Source organism: Arachis ipaensis, chromosome B10, assembly GCF_059453495.1.
Source record: "Arachis ipaensis isolate K30076 ecotype BB chromosome B10, ASM5945349v1, whole genome shotgun sequence".
NCBI classification, from domain to species: domain Eukaryota; kingdom Viridiplantae; phylum Streptophyta; class Magnoliopsida; order Fabales; family Fabaceae; genus Arachis; species Arachis ipaensis.
Genome location: NC_142435.1, coordinates 112,854,629 through 112,876,587, shown reverse-complemented (window position 1 = coordinate 112,876,587; position 21,959 = coordinate 112,854,629). Strand labels below are relative to the sequence as shown.

Genomic DNA, 21,959 nt, shown 5'->3' with positions numbered 1-21,959 from the left:
GGGTCCCTACACCAATTTTTTTTAATTAGGTTCCTATTGACAGTAAACGTTACAAAAACGTTACAAAAAACGTTAAGAATGGGTAATTTGACCATTATAACCCTCGTCTACCCTTTACAAATCAACGAGGATCAGTAGGGTTTTGAGTTCTCACTTTCTTATCTTCGCCTCTTCCTCAAACTTCTCCTCCTCCGTTTGCTTCTCTTACTCTGTTAGTACTTATGGATCAAAATCACTTATCTTCAAGAGTCTCTAGTTCCGAAACCCTCGTCAAGAAGAGACATCTTTATTTTTGTGGAGAGGCAGTTGCTGATGTCTTCTTCGGCAGTAGCAAGCCATGGAAGAAGGTGTGTTGGTTGTAGGAGAATGCCAAAATGCAAGTTCTTCGAGTGGATTGATGATGAAGAAGATGAGAAGAGTGGATGGTTGAAGCAAAAGGAAAGGAGTGATGCCAGGGCATTTCGGCCAGTTTCACTGACTTTTTCTTTATTGTTTTAGGGTAGTTTCATGCATTTTCTTAGGAAATAAGCAAGTTTTGGGTAGAATTTCACTCACATCTTGATTCAAGCAAACATTGTAAATTTTATATGATTTCATGAGAATTAAGCATGAATTTAATGACAAATTGGATGATGCATGACTCATAACTTGGATTAGAGCTTTGATGCACTTTATTTGCTTGATTTCAAGACAAAGGAAGCAAGGAAAAGCCACGTTAGTAGCCACGTTAGTCTAACTAACGTGACCACTAACGTGGAATGGGAGCTAGCTTGCAACGTTAATGAGAAAAGTGATCGCCAATAACGTCTTCGAAGCCATCATAGCCCACGTTAATTACCACGTTAACTACATTAACGTGGTAGTTAACGTGGAGGAAAAGGAAGCTCCAAGCATTAGTGGTAAAAGTGAGTGCCACTAACGCTCCAAAAGGGCAATTGGCCACGTTAAGAGTCACGTTAACTCAGTTAACGTGAACTCTAACGTGGAAGAGGAAGATAATGCCAACGTTAGTGACACTCACCTTTGTCACTAACGTTGGACTAAGCCCAGATTGGCTACGTTAAGAGCCACGTTAACTTGGTTAGCGTGAACTCTAACATGGAAGGAGCATGGAATCGCCAATGTTAGTGACACTCACCTTTGTCACTAACGTTGGACTAAGCCACTATGAGCCACGTTAGTTGCCACGTTAATTACATTAATGTGGAAGCTAACATGGAGGAAAGGGATGATGAGCCAACGTTAGTGACACTCACTTTTGTCACTAACATTGGAGATGGCAATCAACACCACGTTAGTGGTCACGTTAATGTAATTAACGTGAGGCACTAACGTGGGAAAGGGGCGTTTTGGAGCGTTAGTGAAAAAGGTAGGTGTCACTAATGCTCTCGAAGGTTTGGCAAGCCTACGTTAAAGGTCACGTTAACTATACTAACGTGAACTCTAATGTAGGAAGAAAGGGGTAATCTCAACGTTATTGGGAAAGGTAAACCCCAATAACGTTTGTGAAGGGCCAAGAGGCAACGTTAGTGGTCACGTTAGTGCCACTAACGTTGAAGTTAACGTGGACCATTTTGGGTTAGGAACGTTAGTGAAAAAGGTGATTGTCACTAACGTTCTCGACCCCATATTTTCACTTAACGTTAACACCACTAACGCCCTAAGCTAAAGTCCATGCCTACTGCACACTTTCTCTGCAAGTGAAGCTGAGCCCACTAAAGATGATAACTACTTCAACTCAAGATCCAAAGGCCCATATCCAAGACTTGAAGAGCCAACTAGAAGATCAGAAGAGTAGTATAAATAGGAGTAGTTTTGAACTAGAGAGAAGCTTTTGGATTGAGAGAACTACTCTTTGTATAATTTTACTTTCTCTACAACTTCTAGTTTTACTTTCAGAATGCATTCTCCATCTTTGTTTTCCATTCCCAGAGCCATGAACAACTAAACCACTTTCATTGGGTTAGGGAGCTCTGTTGTAATTTGATGGATCAATAATAGTTTTTATTATTCTTCTTCTTTCTTTTCTCTTGATTTTACTAGAAAGCTTTCAATCTTCATCTAATTGGGTAGTTGTCTTGGAAAAGAAGCCATTCATACTTGGATCTCTTCAGAACCTTGGAAGAGGAATGAAGAGATCATGCTAGAAATGCTTTCTCATGTTTGACCGAATTGGGGTTTGGATGGATATAGTGACATATAATCCTACCAACACTTTGATTTGGAAATACATGTGGTATAGTCAGTGACCATACTTCATCTCTTCTCATGAGCAATTGGACCAAGGAATTGGCTATTGATTAAGATTTGAGAGATTGAATTACCAAGGAATTGGAATTCAATCACTTAAGATTGCCAAGGAGATCAATGAATGCATTGATTGAGGAAGAGATGAAAATGAACTTGATCTGGAGAATGCAACATCTCCTAAGCCCAATGAATCCCCCATTTCCAATCTTACCCATTCTCTTTAATTTCTGTAATTTACTTTCATGCTAAATTCCCCATTCCCCATTTAAGATTCTGCAATTTACTTTCCGTTATTTATATTCAACTCTTTATTCCCAGCATTTACATTTTCTGCTCTTTACTTTTCGCCATTTAATTTCCTACAACTCTCACATCAAATTCTGCTTAGCTCAACTAGAACATTCCTCTAATTAAAGTTGATTGACCAATCAATCCCTGTGGGATTCGACCTCACTCTATTGTAAGTTTTTACTTGACGACAATTCGGTATACTTGCCGAGGGAAATTGTTGAGAGACAAGTTTCCGTGCATCAAGTTTGTGGCGCCGTTGCCGGGGATTGATTTTGCATCAACAATAATTAAATTGGTGGATAACTAGATTGAGCATTTTTTTTCTTTTGTTTGATTTAATTTCATTTGAGTAATTTACTTTCAGTTTTAGTTATTTCCTTCCCTTTACCCTTACCCGTTTGTGGTGTTATCTGCAATTTTTTTTACTATTTAGTTCACTGACCCACTAACTTTTTGATATATTGCATCATTCACACTAACAGCATTTCTGCAGAGAATACTGTCTGCATCTATCTTTCTTGCTTGTGACTTGTGGGTTGTATGACAGGTAGAAGAAGCAGTGCTTCAACTTCCTTTAATTCTGAACCTGAGAGGACCTTCCTTAGATTGAGGAGGGAAGCAAGAGGAAAGAGAGTCGTTAGTGCTGAGGAAGAGGAGGAGTATTTTGAACTAGACATGGATGAGAATATGGAAAACCATCATGAAGAAGAGGCTCACAACCATGGCAGAGAAGGCCCAGTGCATCATGCTGGGCAAGAGAGAAGAGTTCTGGGATCCTACATTAATCCAAACCCAGGAAACTGTGGAAGTAGCATCCAAAAGCCAACCATACATGCCAACAACTTTGAACTAAAGCCACAGCTCATCACCCTTGTTCAGAAGAACTGTTCATTCAGAGGAAGTGTTCAAGAAGATCCCAATCAACATCTAACCACCTTCCTGAGGATATGTGATACTGTGAAGTCTAATGGTATTCATCCTGACACCTACAGACTGCTTCTATTCCCCTTCTCACTCAAGGACAAGGCATATAAATGGCTGGAATCCTTCCCGAAGGAGAGTTTAACAACTTGGGAGGATGTGGTGAACAAGTTCTTGGCGAGATTCTATCCTCCTCAAAGAATCAACAGGTTGAGAGCTGAAGTTCAAACTTTCAGACAACAGGATGGTGAGACTCTCTACGAAGCATGGGAGAGATTTAAAGACTTGACAAGAAGGTGCCCGCCAGATATGTTCAATGAATGGGTGCAGTTACACATTTTCTATGAAGGTCTTTTTTATGAATCAAAGAAGGCAGTAGACCACTCATCCGGGGGATCTCTGAACAAGAAGAAGACCATTGAAGAAGCCATAGATGTCATTGAGACTGTAGCTAAGAATGACTACTTCTATGCTTCTAAAAGAGGCAACACTAGAGGAGTGATGGAGCTGAACAACGTGGATGCACTGCTAGCTCAAAATAAGATGATCACCAAGCAGCTGGATGACCTTACCAAGAAGATGGAGAGGAATCAAGTAGCAGTAATCACCACCTCAACAACAGCTCAAGAAGGAGTGAATGAAGAAGCAGAGGGTGATCAGGAACAAGCCAACTACATTGAAAATCCACCTAGGCAGAACCATGACCCATACTCCAAAACCTATAATCCTGGTTGGAGGAATCACCTAAACTTTGGGTGGGGAAATCAACAAGACCAAGGCCAAGATCAGAGACGCCACAACCTCAACAACAATGCAGCTCACCAACATCCCACACAGAGATCATATCAGCACCCACCTAACAACACACCTCAGCATCCATACAAAAGCCAAAATAACCCTTCTCATCCCTCCAATCTCAACTCACCATCATCGGAAGAAAGACTATCAAGGATTGAGACTCTACTTGAAGGCATATGTAAGGAAATCCAAGATAACAAAGTGTTCAAGGAGGAGGTGCAAGCCAATGTCAAGAACCAGGGAGACACTATCAAGAGGCTGGAATTTCAAGTGGGATACCTCTCTGAGAAGATTCCCAAACCTACTGATAGCTCCCCAAGTGACACAGAGAAGAACCCGAGAGGTGAAGCAAAGAAGGTCAGATGGAAAGATTGCAAGATGGTCACTATAAGTGATAAGGGGACTGATGCACACGGAAACTTGTCTCTCAACAAATCTCCCTCGGAAAGTGTACCGAATTGTCGTCAAGTAAAAACTCACAATAGAGTGAGGTCGAATCCCACAGGGATTGATTGGTCAAGCAACTTTAATTAGAGGAATGTTCTAGTTGAGCGTAGCAGAATTTGGTTTGAGTGTTGCAGGAAATTAAATGGCGGGAAAGTAAATAGCAGAAAATGTAAATGCAGAAAGTAAAGAGCTCAAAGTAAATGACGGAAAGTAAATTGCAGAATTGTAAATGGGAATGGGGAAGATGCTTATAAAAGTAAATTGCAGAATTTAAAGAGAATGGGTAAGATCAGAGATGGGGATTCATTGGGCTTAGGAGATGTTGCATTCTCCGGATCAAATTCATTTTCATCTCTTCCTCAAACAATGCATTCATTGATCTCCTTGGCAATCTTAAGTGATCGAATTCTAATTCCTTGGCAATTCAATCTCTCAAATCTTGATCAATAGCCAATTTCTTGGTCAATTGCTCATGAGAAGAGATGAAGTATGGTCACTGATTATACCACATGCATTCCCAAATCAAGTGTTAGTAGGATTATAGTCACCATATCCAACCAAACCCAATTTGGTCCAACATGAGAAAGCATTTCTAGCATGATCTCTTCATTCCTCTTCCAAGGTTCAGAAGAGATCCAAGTATGAATAGCTTCTTTTCTAAGATAACTACCCAATTGGATGAAGATTGAAAGCTTTCTAGTAAAATCAAGAGAAAAGATAGAAGAAGAGTAATGAAAACTAGTATTGATCCATCAAATTACAACAGAGCTCCCTAACCCAATGAAAGGGGTTTAGTTATTCATAGCTCTGGAAATAGAAAATAAAGATGGAGAATACATCATGAAAATTAGAACTAGAAGTGCAGAGAAAGTAAATTATATAGAGAGTAGTTTCCAATTTCTAATCCCCCAAAAAGCTCCTTTTCTAATTCAAAACTACCCCTATATATACTACTCTTCTGATCTTCTAGTTGGTTCTTCAAGTCTTGGATATGGGCCTTTGGATCTTGAGTTTGAAGCAGTTATCTTCTGCAGTGGGCTTAGCTTTACTTGCGGAGTGTGAAGTAGGCAGGGTGTTTAGCTCAGGACGTTAGTGACGTTAACGTTAAGTGAGAGTGTGGGTTCGAGAACGTTAGTGACAATCACCTTTTTCACTAACGTTCGTCACCCAGGGATGGTCCATATTAACTTCAACATTAGTGGCACTAATGTGACCACTAACGTTGCCTCTTGGTCCTTCGCACACGTTATTGGGACTCACCTTTCCCAATAACGTTGAGAGTCTTCCCTTCCCCCTACGTTAGAGTCCACGTTAACTAGGTTAACGTGGCTCTTAACGTAAGCTTGCCAATCCTTCGAAAATGTTAGTGACACTTACCTTTGTCACTAACGTTCCAGTGTGCCCCTACTTCCCACGTTAGAGTCCACGTTAACTAGGTTAACGTGGCTTCTAACGTAGCAATGATAGCCATTTCCAATGTTAGTGACAAAGGTGAGTGTCACTAACGTTGGCTCATCATTCCCTTATCCACGTTAGCTTCCACGTTAACTAAGTTAACGTGGGAGTTAACGTTGCTCACATTGGCTCATTCCAACGTTAGTGACAAAGGTGAGTGTCACTAACGTTGGCGATTCTTGCTCCCTCCACGTTAGCTTCCACGTTAACTAAGTTAACGTGGGAGTTGTGGCTTAGCTCAACGTTAGTGACAAAGGTAAGTGTCACTAACGTTGACTTCTCTTTTGCTTCTCAACGTTAGAGTCCACGTTAACTGAGTTAACGTGGCTCTTAACGTGGCCAATTGTGAGCTTGGTCCAACGTTAGTGACAAAGGTAAGTGTCACTAACGTTGGCTTCATTTCTTTCTTCCACGTTAGAGTTCACGTTAACTTAGTTAACGTGACACTTAACGTGGGCTATTATGGCTTCGAGGGCATTATTGGCGATTACTTTTCTCATTAACTTTGCGAGTTAGCTCCCATTCCATGTTAGTTAGACTAATGTGGCTGCTAACGTGGTTTTTCCTTGCTTCCTTTGTCCTGAAATCAAGCAATAAAGTGCATCAAAGCTCTAGTCCAAGTCATGGGAAATGCATCATCCAATTTGTCATTCAATTCATGTAAAATCCTCATGAAATCATGTAAAGTGCACAATGTATGCTTGAATCAAGATGTAAGTGAAATTCTACCCAAAACTTGCTTATTCCCTAAGAAAATGCATGAAACTACCCTAAAAACAACAAAGAAAAGGTCAGTGAAACTGGCCAAAATGCCTTGGCATCACAACACCAAACTTAAAGCTTGCTTGTCCCTAAGCAAGTACTGGAACAAGAGAATGATGAATGGAATGCCAAGAGAAATGAGTCATTATTGTGGAAGTCATGTTCTTGGTTTTATGATGGTTTCATGCATAGCAACTTAGGTTCATTCCTTCACTGGCTTTTAGACCTTTATCATGTCCTAGAACACTCACTTGATTGCATCCCATGAGACTTTTATTCATTGATCCTTTTTGTTATTTCAGGGCTTGTTTGTGTTCTTAGACTAGGTGCTCTGTGAGGGGGCGACTCTTTAAGTTAAGCTTTCAGCCAGCACTCCCGAACCAGTTGGTTCAAGGTGCTAGGTGTTGAGACACCCCTAAGGACTTACTCCCTCAAGTCTCTTTCCCCCATACATACACACCACAGGCACATGGTTTGTTTATTTTCTTTCTTGAGACCTTGGTGTCTAGCACCTCTTTGGGTTACTAAATGTTCTGTAGCAAGGTTGCTCTTGATAGTGGATTTTCAGTTGATAATCCCGGGTTAGTTAACCCAAGTTACCAAGTGATGAAGCACTCCTATGAACTTATTCATCCAAGCAGATCCTTGGTACAGGAGCACCACAGACACATCTCTCAAGTTTCAAACCCTTGGTGCCTAGCCTTATTCTTTATTAACTTTTCTTTCTTTTTCAACTCTTATTGTTCTTTTCCCCTTTTTCTTATTAGGATCTTGTTATTTAGCTAGTCTCATGGGGTGTGTTTCAAGCATATGATTCAGGCCAGATAGTTATCTTCCCACTTTGTGGTTGAACCAACTTAGCTAACTTATGACCACATCACAAACTAAGGAATTGACTCCACAATATGAACTCCACTCTGGTCTTTGATAACACACATTCTCTTTTTATTTGATTAGAAAGGACAAGCATACAAGTAAGCAAAGTACGGATGCAGTGACATCTAGACAGCACACATATGACAAGAGCAAATAAGCAACATTAAACTCTAATTATCTAAATCAAGTTCCTTTGGACTTCCAAGTTTTAGCATTTTAAGTATATGGAATTAAGTAACAACACAACCTTCGGGTGATGTTTTCTTGGTATCCCCTTGTCCTTGTCCATAGTTTTTGCTCCTTCACTTCCTTGGATGTTGGTGCACCATTTTTTTTCAGAAGGTTCCTGCAAAGTTATTGAAAGTTGCTTGTTTCCAAAGCACTTGAGACATAGTTAGCTTACATGCATGCTTGCGAATTTCTGAAATTAATTTGGTGTGTGAACACCAAACTTAGTTCTTTTGCCTAGTGCAACAGATTGCTTACTTGCAGAGGGCCTTATATGTTGTTATTAAGAAAACAACCATTAACTTCAGACTAAACTACTGCTAAGTGGTTCCCCTGATTGTTTGGAGCTAGCAATCTGTCATTGGAGTGTAGTGTGATTATAACTCATATCTTTGGTGGAACACCAAACTTAAAACTACACTTTCACTCTTGGATTTGTTTTGGTGTGGAACACCAAACTTAGCTCCTCGCAATACAGGGGAAACAACTTGTGATTTTTATTGAAATGACGATGAAAAAGAAACTACCTCAGGTTGGGTTGTCTCCCAACAAAGCACTCTTTTAGCGTCGCTAGCTCGACGATTCTTCCATTACTTGAGATGATACTTCACTTTGGGGTTTTCCCCCATGTTGCCCAGGTAGTGTTTGAGCCTTTGTCCGTTCACAGTGAAAGTCCTCTCCGAACTTTTATCCATGATTTCTATATGCCCATATGGCGAGACCTTTGTGACAAGGAAGGGTCCTGACCACCTTGACTTGAGTTTGCCAGGGAACAGTCTTAATTTGGAGTTGTAAAGGAGTACTTGCTGCCCCTTTTCGAAACTCCTTGGTGCCAGATACAGGTCATGTCTTCTCTTTGCCTTTTCTTTATAAATCTTGGCATTTTCATAGGCTTGAGATCTAAATTCCTCCATCTCTTGCAGCTGCAGGATCCTCTTTGCACCACCAGCAATGCTGTCAAAGTTTAGTACCTTGAGAGCCCAGAGAGCCTTGTGTTCTAGCTCCAGTGGTAAATGACAAGCTTTTCCATACACCAGTTGATATGGGGACATTCCAAGTGGAGTTTTGAATGCTGTTCTGTATGCCCAAAGAGCATCATCCAGCTTCTTCGACCAATCCTTTCTTGATGCACCCACAGTCTTTTCCAGAATCCTTTTTAGCTCTTTGTTGGATATCTCAGTTTGCTCGCTTGTTTGGGGATGGTAAGGAGTGACCACCTTGTGTTTTACCCCGTATCGTAGGAGAAGAGCTTCTAGTGGTCTGTTACAAAAATGGCTCCCTCCATCACTGATGAGTGCTCGTGGAACTCCAAATCGGCTAAAGATATTCTTCCTAAGGAAGTTCATGACCACCTTGTTATCATTCGTTGGAGTTGCAATAGCCTCCACCCACTTGGAAATGTAATCCACTGCCACCAAGATGTACTTGTTTGAATATGAAGTTGGGAATGGTTCCATGAAATCGATTCCCCACACATCAAACAGTTCTAGTTCTAAGATGAAATTTTGTGGCATCTCATTTCTCTTGGGCAAGTTTCCAGCTCTTTGACACTCATTGCAGTTCTTTGCTAGTTCTTTGGCATCTTTGAAAAGGGTGGGCCAAAAGAATCCGCTTTGTAACACTTTGGATGCAGTTCTGTCCCCTCCAAAATGGCCTCCATAACATGAGCCGTGGCAGTTCCACAGGACCTCTCGTCCCTCTTCTTCTGAAACACATCTCCTCAGGATTCCATCTGAACACTTTTTGAAGAGATATGGCTCATCTCAGACAAAATACTTTGCATCATTTAAGAGCTTTCTTTTTTGATGTTTATTGATCTCTGGAGGTAAAGCCCCAGTTGCTTTGAAATTGGCAATGTCTGCAAACCATGGTGCTTTGTGAACTGCCATCAACTGCTCATCAGGGAAGAGCTCATTTACACTTGTATCATGTGTTACACCTTCATCCTGAGGGATTCTGGATAGGTGGTCCGCTACCTTATTCTCCACTCCTTTCTTGTCTCTGATTTCAATATTGAATTCCTGCAACAATAAGATCCAATTATTAGTCTCGGTTTTGATTCTTGCTTGGCAAACAAATATTTAAGTGCTGTGTGATCTGTGAAAACAATCACTTTAGCACCAATGAGGTATGATCTAAAATTGTCAAATGCAAAAACTATTGCTAGCAACTCCTTTTCAGTAGTGGTATAATTTCTTTGAGTATCATTGAGGACTTTGCTAGCATAGTATATCACATGGACTAAGTTATCTTTCCTCTGCCCTAACACTGCCCCAACTGCAAAGTCAGATGCATCACACATCAATTCAAAGGGTAAGTTCCAATCAGGTGGGGAAATGATAGGGGCAGAGGACTATCTTTTTTTCAAATTCTCGAATGCTTGCATGCATGTTTCATCGAAGATAAATGGTGTATCAGATACAAGGAGATTGCTCAAGGGCTTGGCTATCTTTGAAAAGTCTTTAATAAATCTTCTGTAAAAGCCAGCATGCCCTAAAAAGCTTCTAATTGCCTTGACATCACTAGGTGGAGGAAGTTTTTCAATAAGTTCCACTTTAGCTCTGTCCACCTCAATGCCTTGGTTAGAAACCTTATGGCCAAGGACTATTCCTCCTGTCACCATGAAGTGACATTTTTCCCAGTTCAAGACCAGATTGGTCTCTTGGCACCTTTTCAATACCAAGGCTAGGTGATTCAGGCAGCTAGGAAAGGAATCTCTGAATACCGAGAAATCATCCATAAAAACTTCAATGAATTTCTCTATCATATCTGAGAAGATAGAAAGCATGCAGCGTTGGAAAGTTGCCGGTGCATTATATAGCCCAAATGGCATGCGCCTGTAGGCAAACACTCCATATGGGCAAGTGAATGAGGTTTTCTCTTGGTCTCTGGGATCAACCACTATTTGGTTATATCCTGAATAACCGTCGAGAAAACAATAATATGCGTGTCCTGCGAGTCTTTCCAACATCTGATCCATGAATGGGAGGGGGAAATGATCCTTTCGTGTAACCTCATTGAGTTTCCGGTAGTCTATGCACATCCGCCATCCTGTGACGGTCCTTGTAGAAATTAGTTCGTTCTTCTCATTGTGGACTACAGTGATCCCTCTTTTTTTGGGCACCACATGCACGGGGCTGACCCAGGGGCTGTCCAAAATCGGGTAGATTACCCCTCCTTGCCAAAACTTCATAACTTTTTTCTGCACCACTTCCTTCATGATTGGGTTCAGCCTCCTTTGGGATTGAATGGATGGTTTGGCATCATCTTCCAATAGTATCTTATGCATGCATATGGCCGAACTGATTCCTTTCAAATCAGCGAGGGTCCATCCAATGGCATCCTTATGCTTTTGCAACACTTGGAGTAACTCTTCCTCTTGATCTTGGCTGAGGGATGAGTTTATAATCACCAGGTAGCTTTCATTCTCTCCTAAGTATGCATATTTGAGAGTGGGTGATAATACCTTGAGTTCAATTTTGGGTGCTTCTAACTTTTCATTTTCTTCCATTGGTGCACCTTGTATATGAATCTCTGCTGTTGCAACCTCTTCACTAGATGTTAATCCCTCCTCTATTAATCCTTCAGGTTCTTCTTCTTCAAAACTCTCCTGCATTGCATCTTCCAGTGAGTCCAACCTCATACATTCTCTCCATTGTTCTGGTGGGTAACTCATGGCCTTGAACACATTGAATGTCATTTTTTCATTGTGTAATCTCAAGGTAAGATCAACTTTTTGGACATCAATGACAGCTCTAGCAGTAGCTAAGAACAGTCTTCCCAGAATGATGGAGGCCTTTGCTTCCTCCTGCATGTCCAACACCACAAAGTCTGCTGGGAAAATGAAATCCCCCACCTTCACCAGCAAATCTTCCACTATACCATGAGGAAACTTGAACAATCGGTCTGCCAGTTGTAGGGCCATTTTTGTTGGCTTAGCCTCCTCGATCTTCATTTTTCTCATCATAACTACTGACATCAGATTTATGCTAGCTCCTAAGTCACATAGAGCTTTCTCCACTGTGATCTCCCCTATAATACAAGGGATCTGGAAGCTCCCAGGATCCTTCAATTTTTGGGGTAATTTATGCTGAATGATAGCACTACATTCTTCAGTTAATATCACAGTCTCGTTGCTCTTCCAACTTCTCTTCTTAGTCATCAATTCCTTCAAGAACTTGGCATAGAGCGGCATTTGCTCTATTGCTTCAGTAAAGGGTATGTTAATCTGTAATTTCTTGAAGATTTCTAAAAATCTGGAGAACTGGCTGTCATCCCCTTTCTTCTTCAGTTGTTGAGGATATGGTACTTTCGGAACATATGGCTTCAGCTCTCCTTCCTTTTGACGTGAGTTGGAGGTGGGGATTTGAACTTCATCTTGTTCCTCCTTCTTTCCAACTGAATCTTTCTCTTGGGGTTGCTTGGGAGTCTCCTTCAATTCTTTTCCACTTCTGAGGGTTATAGCCTGACACTCCTCTCTTTGGTTTGAGTCTGCATCGCTGCGAGGGTTGTGGCTGGAAATTCTCTTGAATAGGTAGCCAATTTGTGTCTCCAGTTTTTTGATGGCAGCATCTTGATTCTGCATATTGGACTGCACTTCTTCTCGGAATGCCTTACTGTCTTGAATCTCTTTGCCTATGTCCTCAAGCATAGTCTCAATTTTGGAGAGTCTATCTTCAGATGATGGTGAGTTGAGAGTGGAGGGGTGAGTTGGGTTATTCTGGTTTTGGTATGGATGTGGAGAGGTGTTGTTAGGGTGGTGTTGATATGATCTTTGTGTGGAATGTTGGTGCGCTGCATGGTTGTTGGGGTTGTGACGTCTCTGATCTTGGTTTTGATCTTGTTGATTTCCCCACCCAAAGTTTGGGTGATTCTTCCATCCAGGGTTGCAGGTTTTAGAGTATGGATCATGGATTTGCCTGGGTGAGTTTCCAATGTAGTTGGCTTGTTCTTGCTCCTCCTCTGCCTCAGCATTCACTCCCTCTTGGGTTGCTGATGAGGTGGTGATTGCTGCCACTTGGTTCCTCTCCATCTTCTTGGTGAGGTCAGCCAGCTGCTTGGTAATAAGCTTATTTTAGGCCAGCAGTGCATCCACATTGTTCAGCTCCATCACCCCTCTAGTGTTGCCTCTTTCAGAAGCATAGAAGTAGTCATTCTCATCTACAGTTTCAATGACATCTATGGCTTCTTCAATGGTCTTCTTCTTGTTCAGAGGTCCCCTGGATGAATGGTCTATTGCCTTCTTTGATTCAAAAGAAAGGCCTTCATAGAAAATATGTAGCTGCACCCATTCATTGAACATATCTGGTGGACACCTTCTTGTCAGGTCCTTAAACCTCTCCCATGTTTCATATAGAGTCTCACCATCCTGCTGCCTGAATGTTTGCACCTCAGCTCTCAGCCTGTTAATCTGTTGAGGAGGATAGAATCTTGCCAAGAATTTGTTTACCACATCTTCCTAGGTTGCTAAACTCTCCTTTGGGAAGGATTCCAGCCATTTAGATGCCTTGTCCTTGAGTGAGAAAGGGAACAGAAGTAGTCTATAGGTGTTAGGATGAACACCATTAGACTTCATAGTATCACATATCCTCAGGAAGGTGGTTAGATGTTGATTGGGGTCTTCTTGGACACTCCCTCTGAATGAACAGTTGTTCTGAACAAGGGTGATGAGCTATGGCTTTAGTTCAAAGTTGTTGGCATGTATGGTTGGCCTTTGGATGCTACTCCCACAGTTTCCTGGGTTTGGGTTGATGTAAGAACCCAGAACTCTTCTCTCTTGCCCAGCATGATTTGCTAGACCCTCTCTGCCCTGGTTGTGAGCCTCTTCTTCATGATGGTTCTCCATATTTTCATCCATGTCTGGTTCAAAGTACTCTTCCTCTTCCTCAGCACTAACTACTCTCTTTCCTCTTGTTTCCCTCCTTAATCTAAGGAAGGTCCTCTCAGGTTCAGAATCAAATGAAGTTGAAGCCCCGCTTCTTCTTCTTGTCATACAACCAACAAGGCACAAGCAAGGAACTAGAGGCAGAGACTATTCTTGTTAGAAATGCTGTTAGTGTGAGTGATGCAATATATCAAACAGTTAGTGGGTTAGTGGACTGAATTGTAAACAACTAAGAAAATAGGTAGTGGGAAGGGAAGAAAATAACTGAACAGAAAGTAAATTACTCAAATGAACTTAAATCAAACAAAAGAAAAATGCTCAATCTAGTTATCCTCCAATTTAATCATTGTTGATACAAAATCAATCCCCGGCAACGGTGTCATAAACTTGATGCACACAGAAACTTGAATCTCAACAAATCTCCCTCGACAAGTGTACTGAATTGTCGTCAAGTAAAAACTCACAATAGAGTGAGGTTGAATCCCACAGGGATTGATTGGTCAAGCAACTTTAATTAGAGGAATGTTCTAGTTGAGCGTAGCAGAATTTGGTTTGAGTGTTGCAGGAAATTAAATGGCGAGAAAGTAAATAGCAGAAAATGTAAATGCAGAAAGTAAAGAGCTCAAAGTAAATGACGGAAAGTAAATTGCAGAATTGTAAATGGGAATGGAGAAGATGCTTATAAAAGTAAATTGCAGAATTTAAAGAGAATGGGTAAGATCAGAGATGGGGATTCATTGGGCTTAGGAGATGTTGCATTCTCCGGATCAAATTCATTTTCATCTCTTCCTCAATCAATGCATTCATTGATCTCCTTGGCAATCTTAAGTGATCGAATTCCAATTCCTTGGCAATTCAATCTCTCAAATCTTGATCAATAGCCAATTCCTTGGTCAATTGCTCATGAGAAGAGATGAAGTATGGTCACTGATTATACCACATGCATTCCCAAATCAAGTGTTAGTAGCATTATAGTCACCATATCCAACCAAACCCAATTTGGTCCAACATGAGAAAGCATTTCTAGCATGATCTCTTCATTCCTCTTCCAAGCTTCAGAAGAGATCCAAGTATGAATAGCTTCTTTTCCAATATAACTACCCAATTGGATGAAGATTGAAAGCTTTCTAGTATCAAGAGAAAAGATAGAAGAAGAGTAATGAAAACTAGTATTGATCCATCAAATTACAACAGAGCTCCCTAACCCAATGAAAGGGGTTTAGTTGTTCATAGCTCTAGAAATAGAAAACAAAGATGGAGAATACATCATGAAAATTAGAACTAGAAGTGCAAAGAAAGTAAATTATACAGAGAGTAGTTCCCAATTTCCAATCCCCCAAAAAGCTCCTTTTCTAATTCAAAACTACCCCTATATATACTACTCTTCTGATCTTCTAGTTGGTTCTTCAAGTCTTGGATATGGGCCTTTGGATCTTGAGTTTGAAGCAGTTATCTTCTGCAGTGGGCTTAGCTTTACTTGTGGAGAGAAAGTGTGAAGTAGGCAGGGTGTTTAGCTCAGGACGTTAGTGGCGTTAACGTTAAGTGAGAGTGTAGGTTCGAGAACGTTAGTGACAATCACCTTTTTCACTAACGTTCCTCACCCAGGGATGGTCCACGTTAACTTCAACGTTAGTGACGAATGGATTTTTGATGGTATAGAATTTCACAAATGAATTCTCGTTGCAAGTATAGTTTCTAAACCAATCACTAATCCTTTCATACAAAAAGTTGTTTGTCACTAGTACAAACCCCTAAAATTTATAAACCGAAGTATTGGACCTCGGGTCGTTCTCCCTAGGAATTGTAATGAAGTGTCTTGTTATTGGTTGTGAATTATATTTGGGGTTTTTAAGCTTTTGGACAAGAAATATAAATGGCAAAGAAAATAAACTAACAACTAACAAAGCTCTTGGAAAGGTGTGAGAACTAGAAGTCCTATCCTAGTTATCCTTCTCAATTGTGATGAGAATTGTTCATTGCTACCACTTAGTTAACCCTTACTAAAGAAAGGAAAGTCAAGTGGATGAATTGACTTGAGCCACAAGTTCTAGCCAACTCCCAAGGAAAGACTAGCTTTAGTGCACTCCAAACCAATTGGCAATCTCTCCAATTATCAATCAACAAAGGAATTAGATAACTCAAGTGTCACTAATTACTCTACCTAGGCCAAGAGGAACCAAATCTAACTAATAGCTATAAGAGACATTTCATCAAAAACATAGAGTGCAATACAAGTAAACACATAAATTTGCAAGAATTAAAGAGAGATCTAACTACAAAGGCAAGAGGTCCACAATAGAAAACTAAATCAATCATGAAATAACAAAGAACTTACCAATTGCATTGAAGGAGAAATGTAGATCTACAAAAGAGAATTCACAACTACAAACAAAGGAATTACATTAGAAGAAGAATCCTACAAGTGCAATAGAGGAGAGGAACGAAAATTAGAAGAGAGAATAAAAAGAAATAGATCTAGATCTAAGAACTAATCTAATCCTAATCCTAGAGAGAAGAAAGAGCTTCTCTCTCTAGAAACTAACTACAAAGCTAAACTAAACTAATTGGTAACTAACACCTGTTTCCCTCTTCACTCCTTGGGTTAAATAGCATCAGAAATGAGTTGGATTGGGCCCACAAGGCTTTAGAATTCGTTGGCCACGTTTTGCTTTAAGTAAACTAGGTGGCAGCAACGGCGCGTGCGCGCCACCATACGTGTAGCAACTATGGCAAATCTTATATCGTTTCGAAGCCCCAGATGTTAGCTTTCCAACACAACTGGAACCGCATCATTTGGACCTCTGTAGCTCAAGTTATGGTCGTTTAAGTGCAAAGAGGTCGGCTTGACAGCTTTCCGGTTCTTTCATTTCTTCATGAGTTCTCCAACTTTTCATGCTTTCTTTCTTCATTCCCTTGATCCAATCTTTGCCTCCTAAACCTTAAATCACTTAACAAACATATCAAGGCATCTAATAGAATCAAGGTGAATTAAATTTAGCTATTTTGAGTCCTAAAAAGCATGTTTTCACATTCAAGCACAATTAAAGGAGAATATACAAAACCATGCTATTTCTTGAATAAATATGGGTAAAAGGTGATAAAATCCCCAAAAATCAATACAAGATAAACCCTACAAATGGGGTTTGTCAACCTCCCCACACTTAAACCAAGCATGTCCTCATGCTTAAACCAAGAATGAAGTAAGGGTATGGCATTTATTCAATGGAAACTAACTAAATGCAATCTACCTATATGCAACTATCTAAATGAATGCAAGTACTTGGTCAAAATAAATCAATTTCCAAGAAACATATATGCACAAGGGCTAAGGACTAGCAAGTCTAATCCACAATTGAATTGAGTTATTAAATATTTTTACAAACTTGCATGAAGAATGATGATCATAGGTGAAAACATGTAATTGAGCATCAAACCCTCACCGGTAGTGTTTGCACTCTATTCACTCAAGTGTTTAGGGTTGATTCACTCAATTCTCCTCTATTCATGCTTTCCAAGATTTATTTTTCTTCTAACAATCAACATTTATTTCATGCATGCATACAAGTATCATGAGGTCTTTTCATTGGTTGTAATGGGGCTAGGGTCAAGGTAGGATGCATATTTGGTCAAGTGAGCTTGAAATTTGAATCTTTGATAAGCTTAAACTTCCCACCTAACCTATGACATCCTATACAATTAAGTTCTAATCTAGCTACCCATTCTTCACTTTTTCACATACTCATGCATTTTCTTTTTCATTTCACAACACTTATGCATTGATCTTATTGAGCTTCGTTTTGGGGCATTTTGTCCCCTTTTTATTATTTTTCTTCTTTTTTTTTTCTTTTCTTTCTTTTTCTATTTTTTTCTTTTTCCATTTTTTCTATACTTTTCATATATTTTTTTTTCTCATTTTTTTCTTTCTTTCAAAATATATACAAGAGTACCAATGCATAAGGTCTATACATTTAATCAATACATGAGCATGTACCCAATTCCCAATATTTACAACAAAAATACAAAACTACCCTTTTATTCACCCAATGTCCCAAGGTTCCCACACTTGAATGATACTCACACACACTAGCCTAAGCTAATTAAAGATCCAAATAGAGGAGTTTTATTATTTTTCGCTTCAAGGCTTGTAATGTGCTAAAATAAGAATAAGTGGGTTAAGCGTAGGCTCAAATTTGGCTGACAAAGGAAGATAAAAGGTAAGGCTATTTGGGTAAGTGAGCTAATAAAACGATGGCCTCAATCATATAAATGCATGAATACACAAAATAATGGACATAAAGAATCAAACAAATCAAAGATTACAATCATAGAAAGAGAATAATGCACACAAGAAGGAAAAATAAGTGGTTATAAGATGTAACCATGCTATTAGGCTCAAGTCTTACAAGCTTGTGTTCTTAGCTCAAAACATGATCCATAATATATATAATTCAAGCAAGTTCTATGAAAAGTTTTCACTCAAATCAATTGACATGCCCTATAGATAGAAATCTTGAAAAATTCTCATTATTTTGACTAAGCTTATTGTGTATACATATGCAAAAATAAGAAAATGCAAGTAAAAATCCTAAAATCCTAGAATGAAATACAAAAGTGTTGGGATTAGAAACTTGTCACCCAAGATTGCCGAACGGTCGGACGACCTCCCCACACTTAAAAGTTTGCACCGTCCTCGGTGCACTCAAAGATGAGCAAGGGGGTACAGCGACTCTCCGGATTGCTATGTGTTCTTTCTTCCGCTTCCATGGTTGCTTGTGGTGCATTCGTTATGAAAAACAAAAATATAACACCATAAGATGAGAAGATATAAAAGCAAGGAAGCATACATTGTTGGAATGAGGTAAATCACTAGAATGAGGTGAGTGAATTAGTGTGACATTAAGAGAATAGGGATGTGAGTTCCAAATTAGGAGCCTTTTAGAACACACATTAGCATAAAAAATTATGTCACAAAAGAAGCATGTACATCACTCATCCTAGTGTGCTTGAGATGCTTGAAGTAAACTTGTAAGGTAAAACAAGCATTAAAGAAGCATGAGAGCATTCAAGCTAAAAGCATATGGATGCATATGATCATGAAGCACAATGCATTAAGATAAATGCTCAACATCCAATGTCAAGAGATTGCCTAATCAAAGAATAGGGTTCAAATCGCATGATGGCTAGCTACAACATGCAATTCAAAAGAGTTGTAAGCTCGAAGGCAATTCTCATCACTTGGTATTTTTCAAAAGGTAAGCATGAAGAACTCAAAACCAAGTAACAAAATATAACCTCAATCATAGAATCCAACAAAGATTATCTAAAAATATTCATGCTAAAATAGCATTTAGGCAATAAGGGATATAGCAATGTATAGTAAACAAAGTCAATACTCCAACACTTATGATGAAAAGAGAGAAAATAAAATGAAAACTAAACTAAAACTAACTAATCAACTAACTAACTAACTAATTAACTAACTAAAATAAATGGTTATCAATGGTGTTTGGAAGTGTTGGATGAGGGGTAGGAGAAAGGAGAAGAAAGGAGAAGGAAAGAAATAGAAAGAGGAAAAGAAAAGAAGTGGATGGGAGAAAGGAAATCCGCGCGTACGCGCGCATGCCGCGTGCGCGCGGATGGCTTATTTCGAGAGTGACGCGTACGCGTCATGTGCGCGAGCGCGCAAATAGGTTTGTGCCAAAGGCACAACGTTGGCGCGGCGCAGGCACAACTCTCTGGAAAATGTATGGAGGTTGGAACTTCTCAATCCACGCGTACGCACGCATGGCGCGCGCGCGTGGATGGTCGAAAATGCTGGAAGTGCGCGTACGCGCCATGTACGCATACGCGTGGATGGTGCTCTGTTTTCAAAAATTTTTTCTATATTTTTGCACCAATCCAAGCATTCCAAACCTCCAAACAGCTACCAAAACACCATAAAACCTTATTTAACATACTTAAACTACCAAACATACTCAACTAACTAAACAATACATGAAATTAAACTAATTCTACCAATATATACAAAAGAAAAAATGAAAGGATTTTACCATGGTGGGGTGTCTCCCACCTAGCACTTTTATTTATTATCCTTAAGTTGGACTTATGGGGAGCTTCTCTCAAGGTGGCTTGTGCTTGTACTCATCTTGGAACTTCCACCAATGCTTTGACTTCCAATAAGCTCCATCATTCAAGATTAATATCTCCAAGCTTTGATGGAGTTCTTCACAAACCATGGGCTCCCAATGTTGATCCTCATGTATTCCCGGATCCCATATTTTATTTTCACACCCATCTCCAAGTTGACTATCATTAATCCATGTGGGTGGTGAGCAAAGTGAATTCTCAAGGAAATGATCAAACATCCTTCTAGACCCAAGCGATCTAGTTCTACACCAACTCTTACAATTAAGCTTTGAGCATGCAACCATAATGAACCTAGAATGATATTTCAAACCACTAACCATCTCCTTTTTACTCTTAAAGCCACAAATATGTCTTAGTTGACCATCCGTCTTAAGCAAACCATATTCAAGGGGAATAATAAAGCTTGAGCATAAGGAATTTACCCACTTGAATGAGAGAATGGATGGTGGTGGCTTGGGGAGAGGTATCTCCAATGTGCTAGCGAGCTTCACTCCCTTGTGTTCTTCCTTGTCAATCTCCACCTCTTCATAAACTTCTTCATTCTCAATCCTTTGTTCATCAACTTCATCTAACTCGTCTCCATCACTCAAGTCATAAATGGGAGGTTGAGAGAAATCTACCTCCACATCACTTTTAAATTCATTGGGAGAGGGTTCTTCAAATTCAAAGGATTCTTCACCAAGAAGATTGGATGCATGATCTTCATCACCAAGGGAACTCAATTCTTGCTTCATTCTCTCCAAGTCTTCATATAGAATATGCCTCCGAGGTTGTGCACATTCCTCCTCAACATCAAATTTACTCTTCTTGGAGGGATTTTCTTTGATTTTAGCTTCCCATGGAGGTTCCGCATCTCCTAAGTCTTCAACCATTTCTTCCTTTTCTTCAATAATCATAGGCTTCTCCAATTGTTCTAACACAAAGTAGCATTCCTCCTTTTCCACCGGAGTTTTCAACCTCTCCTTCATGCTATGTTCCTCTTTAGATTCTCCACATGTAGCCATGGGAGTTCCTTGAGTGTCCAAAAGTTGGGATGCTAGCCGGTTTACCACCTCATCCAAGGCGGTCATGAATTGTTGCACATCCCTTGTCATCTCCTCTTGTCCTTGAAGAAGAACATCGAGGGTTTCATCCATTAGAGGTTGGGGTGGATGGGAGGGTTCATCATATTGGAGAAAGGGTTCATTATAGGAAGGTGGTTCTTCTTGGTAAGGTGAATGTGTGTATTGAGGTGGTTCTTGGGAGTAGTAATCTTGAAATTGTGGTTCCATGTATGGCTCATATGGTTCAAAAGGAGGTTGGTATGGTGGGTAAGGATCATGGTCATATGGAGGTGTTTGTTGAAAATAGGCTTGTGAGTGTGGTTGAGGGTCATGTTGAGGATATGACTCATAGGCATATGGTGGTAGTTCTTGAAAGTCACAAGGAGATTCACCATAGCCATTTGATTGATATGCATCAAAGAATGGCTCTTCCTCATAGTGCATTGGTGGGGGTTGTTGCCATGAGGATTGATCATATGCATATGGCTCCTCCCACCTTTGGTCATCCCATTCTTGATACACATCTTCATTATAGTCCTCATTTCCTACAACATAGTTGTAATCACACTCATAGCCAAAATGAGAATTCATAATGGAAAGAGAAAACAAAAATCAAAAGATAATGGAAAATAAGAGAAATAAAATTCTACAACTAGCAAATAAAGTAAAAAGCAAGATATTCACACTATTCACATATATAAAATAACCAATAACATAACACCCTTGCAATTCCCCGGCAACGGCGCCATTTTGACGAATGGATTTTTGATGGTATAGAATTTCACAAATGAATTCTCGTTGCAAGTATAGTTTCTAAACCAATCACTAATCCTTTCATACAAAAAGTTGTTTGTCAC

At 39.8% G+C, this 21,959-nt stretch overlaps 1 protein-coding gene and 1 non-coding gene across 2 annotated transcripts; both read right to left on the bottom strand.

The window, feature by feature from the left end:
* Window positions 1–3,669: 3,669 nt before the first annotated feature.
* On the bottom strand, window positions 3,670–3,776 carry LOC148581338 (small nucleolar RNA R71). The gene has a single exon (XR_015899242.1). It is a non-coding gene; the product is annotated as a small nucleolar RNA R71 (small nucleolar RNA).
* A 16,255-nt stretch (window positions 3,777–20,031) lies between these two features.
* LOC148581337 (uncharacterized) lies at window positions 20,032–21,693 on the bottom strand. Its single transcript, XM_088492351.1, has one exon. It carries the CDS (start codon window positions 21,691–21,693, stop codon window positions 20,032–20,034), a length of 1,662 nt encoding a protein of 553 aa, XP_088348477.1.
* Window positions 21,694–21,959: the final 266 nt, after the last annotated feature.

Coding starts and splice junctions, on each gene's coding strand:
- LOC148581337 (XM_088492351.1), bottom strand. CDS start 21,693: ATGAATTCTCATTTTGGCTATGAGTGTGATTACAACTATGTTGTAGGA.